The sequence below is a fragment of the Hermetia illucens genome, chromosome 2, assembly GCF_905115235.1.
Source record: "Hermetia illucens chromosome 2, iHerIll2.2.curated.20191125, whole genome shotgun sequence".
Classification (NCBI taxonomy): domain Eukaryota; kingdom Metazoa; phylum Arthropoda; class Insecta; order Diptera; family Stratiomyidae; genus Hermetia; species Hermetia illucens.
In genome coordinates, this window is record NC_051850.1 from 30,586,418 (window position 1) to 30,595,782 (window position 9,365).

Sequence of the window (9,365 nt, forward strand, 5' to 3'; positions counted from 1 at the left end):
AAATTTTCAAAATTGCAGCAAACCCAAAATAAAACTTCTTTGACCGAGAAATTCACGCAAACGGATCTTCGAATTCAGACCTCTCACTGACAAACTAAACTAAATAACAATTTAAAGACTCAAACGATAATCAGAAGAAAGTACTTTGAATCTAGGTTATCAAACAAAAAGATGTTAGAGTGCCTTAGAACAAAGTGTGGACATTCCTACCTGTGAGCACTGTGTGTTCTTAGCTTGTCATAAGAAATATACTCCTTCTTATATGAATTGAAAAAAACCTGTTTTTTTATAAAAAACAACTTTATTTGTCTTTATGTCGTTTTTTCTCTTTTTTATGTTTCTTCGATTTCTTTTTCTTATCCTTGTCTTTATCCTTTTTCTTCTTCTTTCTCTCTGCTCTTTCGCTCGGCTTTTCCACCCATTGCTCTATAATTTTCTTTTCCTTCTTCGACTTTTTCAGTAGCTTTAATAATTTTTCATCGAGTTTACCGTCGTTTGATTTTTGTTGCTCCAAAGGCATTTCTGAACTGCTAGGAACAGGAGCCGGATGTAAATTGGAAGGAAGTTGAGGACCATACAAGTTCTCTCGATCCAAAGAACGCTCCCTTTCACTTCGTGGTTTGAAAGTGATCCTTGTTGAAACTTTGGATTCATTTTCGTCTGATGTTTTCTCCTTGGGCGGGGTTTTTGAAGTTTCAGCATCTCCAGCAGCTTTTCCAACTTGAGTTGATTCTTCTGATGGTGGCTCTGCAGCTGGTTTTCGTGTAAAGAGATTTGCAAAAATACCTCGCGGTGGTGATGTGTTTCGCAAGACATTGATTTCTGCAGCTGACTGTTTTACAGATGCAAAGATGTCCTTATGAGCCTCAACACCAATAATCTTCGCAGCGTCCACTTCCTTTTTCTCCTCTTCTTGTTTCGCATCGGATTTGTCCTCATCATCCTCTTCGCTATCGGTGTCAAATATTGCTTTGAAAAGATCTTTCTTTTCCGATGGATGTTTGCTTTTCATCTCTTCGACTTTCTTTTCCAGCTCAGTTTTGTTTTTATCGGACGTTTTCCTTTGAGCTGTTGGAACTTTACTGACTTCAGAAGATACTGACTTAGGTTCCGTCACACGATCCCACTCAATTTTTGAAGCTTTCATTTCATTGGCAAGTAGGTCCTTTGTTGATAACCGACCTGTGGTTGCAGCGGTCTCTGCTTCAATGTCAAATGGTTGCGTCTGGGAAACCATTGGTTTCGGCCTTTCCATTTTCGATGGGATTATAACTGGAGTCACAAAGTTTTCTTTGGTATTCACAGACACTTCAAGATAATCGAAAACAGAGAATCGAGGTTTCTTCGGCTGCTTCTTCTCATCCAACATCGCACCACCGAATGGCTCGGCAATGTTGAAGCGCTTGCATAGTTGTGAGGAGGGTTTCCACGATGTTTTCACTCGTTCAATTTTAATTTTCTTCTCCGTCTTCTCAACAGGCTTTGCAACCTCACGTTCCGCTATGACTGTGGCTTCCGACACAAACCTGTATAAAAGGAGCAGTTAGCAATTGCGCTTGGATACATTTCTGAATGGCTTACCTGTCCGACATAATTCCTCTTAGCGGTCTATATATATTCCTGGCTTGAATAAATTCCTTTTTCTCCATCTCACGGTCCCAGTCATTCATGCTTAGGGGTTGTATCGTCGCAAGGAACTTCGTTATTTCTTCGTCGTTTTTAAGATTTTGCTCTACGAATTTTTCGTAACGCTCCTGTTTCGCTTCGTTTGATGCGAATGGTTTGAAAACTCCAGGAGTTTTATCTATACGATTAGATATTTAAAATGAGATATAAAATTCAAAAGAAAGAGAACTTTGCAGTACATCTAGTCCATTAAAATTACTTCCACCCTATCAAAAAAAGGCTTACCTAATCCCTTCGTAATATTCTTCGCCTCCGACAACACTTTCTCATTTTCTTTACGCGTCTCCACTTCCAGCTGGCTTGCAGGTTTATCCTCATTCAATACCTCACCCTTAGTGAAATTATCAAAATTGGACGCAAGCTTCTCCAAAAATTTCGAACTCGAGGGCGTTTCTTTACTTTTATATTTCTCATTTATACGTTCTAAATAAGTCTTCTTCTTTGTCTGTTGCGGTTCAGGCTCCACCTTATCATTTTTACTGGTACTTGCGGAACTACTAGACGCCTCACCTAAAATTTGTCCCCGCTGATCGGGATCGAGATCATGTCGACCTAACCCTTTCACCTTATGCTCATCCTGCTTACGAAGACTTGCAACACGATTTTCATCGATGGGTTCAAAACGAGATTTTCTTACCGCCCAGTTTCGAGGTTTAAAATTAGCAGGCAAAGTTATGGTGAAGACTTTTTTGGTATACATTGAAATACTTTGTGCAGTTTCGAATCCATCGAGGACCCCACGTTCAGCTTTTTTCTTTTCTTTGGATTGAGTTTTCGATTTTCCAGAATTATCGAGTGAAAAGTCATATCTGGTCATATCGTCACGAGCGTAAATGTCTTCGTCCTCCTCTTCAAGTGCGCCGACCCCAAAAGCTTGGCCGCGAATTGATAGTTTCTTGTTGTCCTTTCCCATCACTTCAAACGCATTTCCGAATAAATTTATGTGTTGCTGCTTTTTCAAAACTGGATCACGACTTAACCCTTGATAGCCGAGACCGAAAGTATTTGTTTTAATACTACAAACAAAAGGTTCAAAGTCATCTGGTGCAAATGTAATCTCTTCATCTGAAATATCAGATTCATCATCATCTTCTTCATCACCCTTTTTCGACTCCTGTTGCATAGGCCCCATATCACAGCCGTACATTTTCATAACATAGCGTTCCCGTGCATTCCGTTGCGCCGCTGATTTTTTCTCTCTTCGTGTTTGACGCGCTCCAACCCCTTGACCCTCTTTCCACCCCATTTTCTTCAACAAACGAATGGCAATATTCTCCTTAGCCGGTTGTAAAAGTTGGTGTAGGACAGGAATACCAGGGATTGGGCCGGCTGTCTGTTGAAGTTTTCGCTTTCGACTCTGATCGGCGGAAGTTCCAGGACCATCTTGTTGCTTGAAGTCATCTGTTGTTTGGACTCTTTGCGGAGCAATTCCGAATTCGCCAAGATCTTCTTCGTCCATGAAGTCAACAGCTCGTTGTTTCTAATCAAACAGTAAAATGAGAAACAATTCACAAACATACACTACCAATAATTTTAAATTAAATTATTTTGTTGGTTAAGAAGACGAATTTCGTATTTTGCAATTAGAGAGATTAGAGAACTGAGTGTGAAACTTACCATCGCCTCCGCTTTCTCTCCGCGAGAGCTCTTGAAACTCTGCGGCTTCCATCCCTCCAGTGAGCCAACAGTATTCCAAAATCCAGCACTGAATCCACCGGTGAATGCGCCATGAAATCTTCGTTTTCCATTAGCATCTGTTACGATTTGATCCTCAATAGCGATTGGTTTTTTCGAAGGAACTTCATCTGAAAAATATTAATGGACGCGTTAGGTTAGCACTGAGTATTGGGGCTTTAAAATGAAACTTCTCTCCAAATTTAATTTTTAAATCAGCTTTTCCTCAGAAGACCAACATTAATAATGATTCCATATGAAATGCAAGACCTTTGTCTCTTCTTACATTGGTTATACAAATCTGGAGGCAGACCCTTGAGGAGCTAATCTACCACCATTTTCTTCATCAATAATGCTCGAGTACCCTGCCGTGAGTGGCAGACTTGTAACTTGCCTGCTGATGACTATATCATCATTGCCGATGACGTTAATAGTCATGTGGGTGAAAAGGCAAACGGTAACAAGTCCCATGGGAGAAAGGGGTTTGGAACGCGCAATGAGGGTGGCGAGCTTATAATCGATTTTGCGGACACCCATGACCTTCACCAAACAATTATCTCATATGCCTACATTTTATAGTGGAAATAGTAAAATACAAATCGACTATATTCTCATAAAACGCCGACATTTTACCACCGTCATTGATTGCAAAGCCGTTATGAGACCATCGTAACATTGACCATTGATTGTCGTCCTGCGAATCATGCCACCAATAAAACAGCGTGAGGAACGCACGGGCCCGTCGCGCATTAAATGGTGGGGATTTCGTGAGAGGTGATCAAAGATAGTATAGGTCCCAGGACGAAACGTAAATTTGTACCCACGATGGAACATAAAACCTGGGAAACGCCTGCTAAACCAACACCTACAGCTCTACTACTAAACCTCTTTCTTAACGAAAAGCCGCAGCCGGAGAAGGTTGAAGGCGAGTCTCCCGCACCTAAAAATGGGACAAATTGTACCAATTGGTCCTCCAGTTGGTTGGGGGTTGGGTAGGGCTAACAACCCTACACGGAAAACCGAAGTGACGAAGCCAAAACAGGAGCCTCAGACTAGACGGATAACACAACGTCGAACCCGGCAACGACAAAAGAACAACGATTTGCGCATTTTCTCATGAAACGTGCGCTCCCTGTACAGAGATGGAGCTGCCAAGCAGCTAGCCGATACGTTCAACCAATATAGGGCTGATGTAACAGCGTTGCAGGAGATGCGTTGGACAGGGACCGGTTTCCTGAACAAGGACCTTATATTATAGCAGCCATCCAGTAAACCATGTGCTCGGAATAGGTTTCTTAGTCAGCCAAAAAATGAAACCGCCTGTTATCGGCTTTGAAAACATAAGCGAAAGGCTATGCACTCTGCGCTTGCGAAGTAAATTTAGAAATATAAGTCTCATTAACGTTCACGTCCCTACAGAGGAGACTGCAGAGTCGGAGAAGGATACCTTCTACGAGGCAGTAGAACGAACCCTCGAATCCTGTCCCAGATATGATATCAAAATCATACTTGGAGATTTTAACAGTCAAGTAGGGAAAGAGCTAGTATTCAGGCGATACGTCGGCTCCCATAGCTTACATCAAAATACAAATGATAACGGACTGCGGATTATTCAATTAGCAGTATCACACGAAATGGTTGTTTGAAGTACCTGGTTTGCGTGGAAAGCGGTCCACAAACAAACGTGGGCCTCTCCAGACGGGACCACTTTCAACCTACATCTAAATCTCAATCTAAATGAATTTAAGAACATATAGCGGGGCCAATATAGACTCGGATCACTATCTCGTTGGTATGGAGATGAAGCATCAACAAATGATCGTCCCAATCACCAGAAGAACGTTATCATAAATACGGCCGCAAACATACTTGGTCTCAGCCACAAAAAAAGTCGGAACGGCTGGTTTGACGATGAATGTAAGCTAGCTACGAAACGGAAGAATGTGCATACTGAGTAATGTTGTATTCTCAAAGGACGCGGGCACGCTCGGAGACTCATCACGAAATCCGGCGAGCGGAGAAGCGACTTCACAGACGGAAAAACGAAACCTGGGAGAACCAACAGATCTTTGAACTCGAAAAGTACAGGGAGCAACCGCATACCAACGCCCATACCAAAGAGGCTTCACTCCAGGCAAATCAGCAACAGATCAGATTTTCTCTCTGCGACAAGCGATGGAAAAACTGTTGGAATATGGACACCAGTTGCACCATCTATTCACCGTCTTCAAAGCCACCTATGATAGCATAGCCAGGGTAAAACTGTACACGGCCATGAGAGAATTCGGTATCCCGACAAAATTGATAAGACTGACTAGGCTGACCATGACCAATGTGCGAGGCCAGGTAAAAGCAGCAGGATCACTCTCAAGACCATACGACATCAATAACGGTCTACGACAAGGGGATGCCCTATCATGCGTCATCTTAATCATTATTATATTATAACCTGGCCCTCGAGAAAGTGATTCGTGATGCAGAGGTTAATGCAAGAGGTACGATCCTCTTTAAGTCCACCCAACTACTGGCCTATGCTGACGATATCGACATCATGGGACGAACGTCCCGAGACGTACAAACTGCCTTCATTCAGATCGAGCAGGTGGCATTCGACGCAAGATCTTGGGCTGCACATCAATGAAGGCAAGACAAAATATATGATGGCAACGTTAGCACCAAAAACCAACCAACCAACAACATTAAACCGCACTAGTCAAACGGGAAAAATAAAGATAGGAGATTACAACTTTAAGACCGTTGATAATTTCGTCGAAAATCCCAACTGATAACAGCTACGATGATGAAATCCGCGCACGATTTTTGGCAGCCAACAGAGCCTATTTCAGCTTACAAAAACTGTTCCGCTCGAAACTACTCACCATAGGGTCAAAGCTCTTACTGTACAAGACAATGATCTTGCCAGTCCTAATCTATTCCTCGGAGACTTGGGTTCTTAGCAAGAAGAATTGCGAACTCTTGGCCGCGTTCGAGAGAAGAATCCTCTGAAGAATTTTTGGCCCCCTATATGAGGATAGACGATTCCGTAGTCTATATAACGACGAAATCTATGAGCAATACCATGACCGCCCGGTTGTGAATCAAATCCGTATGGATGAGGATGATCCAACCCGGAAAGTGTATAAGGGCAATATCTATGGTAGAAAAAGAAGACGAGGCAGACCCTGTTTGAGATGGAGCGATGGCGTAGGTCAGGACGCCAGACAGCTTTTAGGGATATCGAATTGGTTGACCTCGGCACAAAACCGGGATATCTAGAGTTCCTTATTAAGGCAGGCCTAGACTGGATACCGGTTGTTGCGCCTTTGATGATGATGACAATGGGAATAACCATGCTCATATATTTGACATCTTCTACATTGCGTGGGAAGACACCTTTTCCATTGCACCAATGTTTGTATAATGGCTTTATGTGCTCTAAGCAAACTCATTTTCGTCCCCCTTTCTAGGTAGAGATGATAAACGCTTTTATTTAATATCTCCTCGTCCTGATTGATTTTTTTTTTCACATCCAAGCAGAGAATATTGAGTTCAGCCTTGAAATGCTTCTTCAATTCTTCACAGAGCATATAATGCACCCCTGATAACCATATTTTGATGAGACACAATTCTGGCCGTTGAAAAGTGAAATACTTTGCATTTTTTAGCCCTTAGGTAAGGCAATAGCTTATTATATTCCCCAATATCCTCGAGCAAAAGTCCGCGTCCAATTGAAATAATTTTTATAGAAAATTTTTCAATTTGCAATTCCCCAAGTATGGTGAGGATGGTCTCACGTTATAGCTCCGTGAAAGTTATTGGCGATACTTTAATTTTTCTCCTTACTTATTCCTTTTCGAGAAGGACGAACACCAGTAGGAAAACTCCGAAAACGCTGGGCAGATGTTGCCGACGAAGACAGTGGACAGAGATGGACGGAGGAAGGACATCCTGACGGTCAAGGCCCGAACTGGACTGTAGGACCTCGATGACATATTCAACGTAATACAAAATATAAGGAACTTAAAAACTCACGGGAGGGCATAACTCGAGGCAACTTGGAAGTTAAGGCAAATGCATCTTTGAGAAACCATATCATTTTTACCAATTAAGGAACCTTTGGCAAATTCTCTATATATAAAGTATACAGCGATTACTCCGGAGCTTATTATTTTTCTGAGGAGAAGCAATGCTTCCTGTAGTTATAGAATAAGCAATTTCTAGCTGGGCGTTATCGTCACATGTGCCAATTAGCTACCTCGTATCCTACCCGGATATATGCAATGCCACCTAAAAGCTCGATTTGCTTTTCCTGTATGTAGCCTTCTTGCCTTCTCTTCATTACCTATCTGCATCTAGAGAAGACGATTCACGGTGTACCGCACAAATTCATTTGCAATGCGCTGCGTTAGATCCTAATATAAGAGAAACTTTGGCGCCAGATTAAATGGTTCTACTACGATCCGAAGAGTAAAGTTTGAAGTCTAACAAGTATATAAAAACCGTCCCATGTCTGTCGATGGACATCAAGGGAACGCACTCTGATCCCCTTTGTTCTTGTCATGGACATTGTCAGGCGGTACGTTCAGCGTCCAGTGCAGTAAACCATTGCGCTATGCAGTGGTGGGAAATATTTTTTTCGATGAGTCGAAACAAAAGAGTGCCTCAAAATAGTCAGCACTATTTTCACTTCACCTTTAGCAGTACTACTAGCTGTGAGGGAAATTCCAACAAGAAACATTAAAAAGCTATTCATAGTAAAAAAGCATATATAAAAAAGGTTGTGTAGTTGAGTTTGACGCTTTAATTGAAGCGGAGGCGGGCAAATTGCTTCACGTATGAACACAACCCAACCATAGGCAATTAACGCCACTTTGTGAGGTTGCAATCAACGTGGAGAAACTGCGGGGCAAGGTGCTTCGATTGTACAGTAAGAAAAAAAATATGTTCCATAAACCTTGTCCTGTTGGCTCGAATGGAGAGGAAGTATTTAATATAATCCAGTTATCACCATTAATATTATGGATCACATGTCCGGATAGCTGAGTGGTTGGAGCACAAGGCTCTCGTACGAAAGGTCGCGGTTGAAATCTCCCTGGCGGCAGTGGGATTATTATAGCGACTCAGCTGTGAATGAGTACCTGAGTCAAATCAGTGTAATAACCTCGGGCGAGCGCAATGCTGACCACATTGCCTCCTGTAGGATACTATAATCCTGCTTTGTACCATTACGATCTTGAATGAAATGCTCTAACACACTTCAAGGCCCTGACTCAACATGGATTGTTGCGCCAAAGGTTATTATTATTATCACATCACGCTTTTAAGCACATCAGCAATCAGGACCCATTCCGTGACAAACTTTGAGCAAAGACGATTTACTTAGGGTAAAATGATAGATTCAGATAAAAATAACGCATCCTCCCGGCAAAGTAATGTAGAATTACCTTCTTCCAGTGGTTCAAGCGGAGTACCGAAGCGGCAATAAGTATCTTCATCCTCTTCCATTTTAATAGTAGTAACAATTTCACATTACCGTATTTACTTCAGAAATTCGGAAAACGTAAATAGGCAAATTTCTCACAATAAATTGTCAAACTTAACATCAACTTTGACAACAAATCATATGTTTCTGACAATTTTGAGTCATTCATGGTTCCCCTAGCGGAAATTCCAGATACTAGTCCAAGCGATGACTTTTAACTGACAGTAAGAGAAACGGACAATTCTCACTGCTTTCAGCTAAAACTAATTTTTAGGCATTAAGCATCTAAATCCGCCATCAGCCGAGATTGTGATATTTAGGAAATAGTAGTAATAATATCAAGAGAGATTGCATTGTGCCCTGAACAACTATTGCTCCTCTTTCATGGTCTTGTCCACATACAACTTATAAATCATTTCTTTAACCGATGAAAAACTTCAGATATTCCTTACTTTCATGTGTTTTGCCCTGGACTGTTAATTTATTTCAATTTTTTTCTCTATTTAGGCACCCATCTGAAAGT

The 9,365-nt window shown here is 41.7% G+C and overlaps 1 protein-coding gene across 1 annotated transcript; it reads right to left on the reverse strand.

The window, feature by feature from the left end:
- Positions 1-301: 301 nt before the first annotated feature.
- Positions 302-8,975, reverse strand: LOC119650002 (G patch domain-containing protein 1 homolog). The gene is made up of 5 exons (XM_038052464.1): positions 8,805-8,975; positions 3,304-3,491; positions 1,912-3,166; positions 1,582-1,804; positions 302-1,526 (listed from the first exon to the last, which is right to left on the reverse strand). The coding sequence occupies exons 1-5, from the start codon at positions 8,863-8,865 to the stop codon at positions 302-304; spliced, it is 2,952 nt and encodes a 983-aa protein (XP_037908392.1). The 5' UTR covers positions 8,866-8,975.
- Positions 8,976-9,365: the final 390 nt, after the last annotated feature.

Excerpts from the sequence above, each read along its gene's own strand:
- LOC119650002 (XM_038052464.1), bottom strand. The coding sequence starts at position 8,865 with ATGGAAGAGGATGAAGATACTTATTGCCGCTTCGGTACTCCGCTTGAA. Across the intron at positions 3,167-3,303 it reads GAGAGAAAGCGGAGGCGATG|AAACAACGAGCTGTTGACTT; the intron begins GTAAGTTTCACA and ends CTGTTTGATTAG. Across the intron at positions 1,805-1,911 it reads GAATATTACGAAGGGATTAG|ATAAAACTCCTGGAGTTTTC; the intron begins GTAAGCCTTTTT and ends CTAATCGTATAG.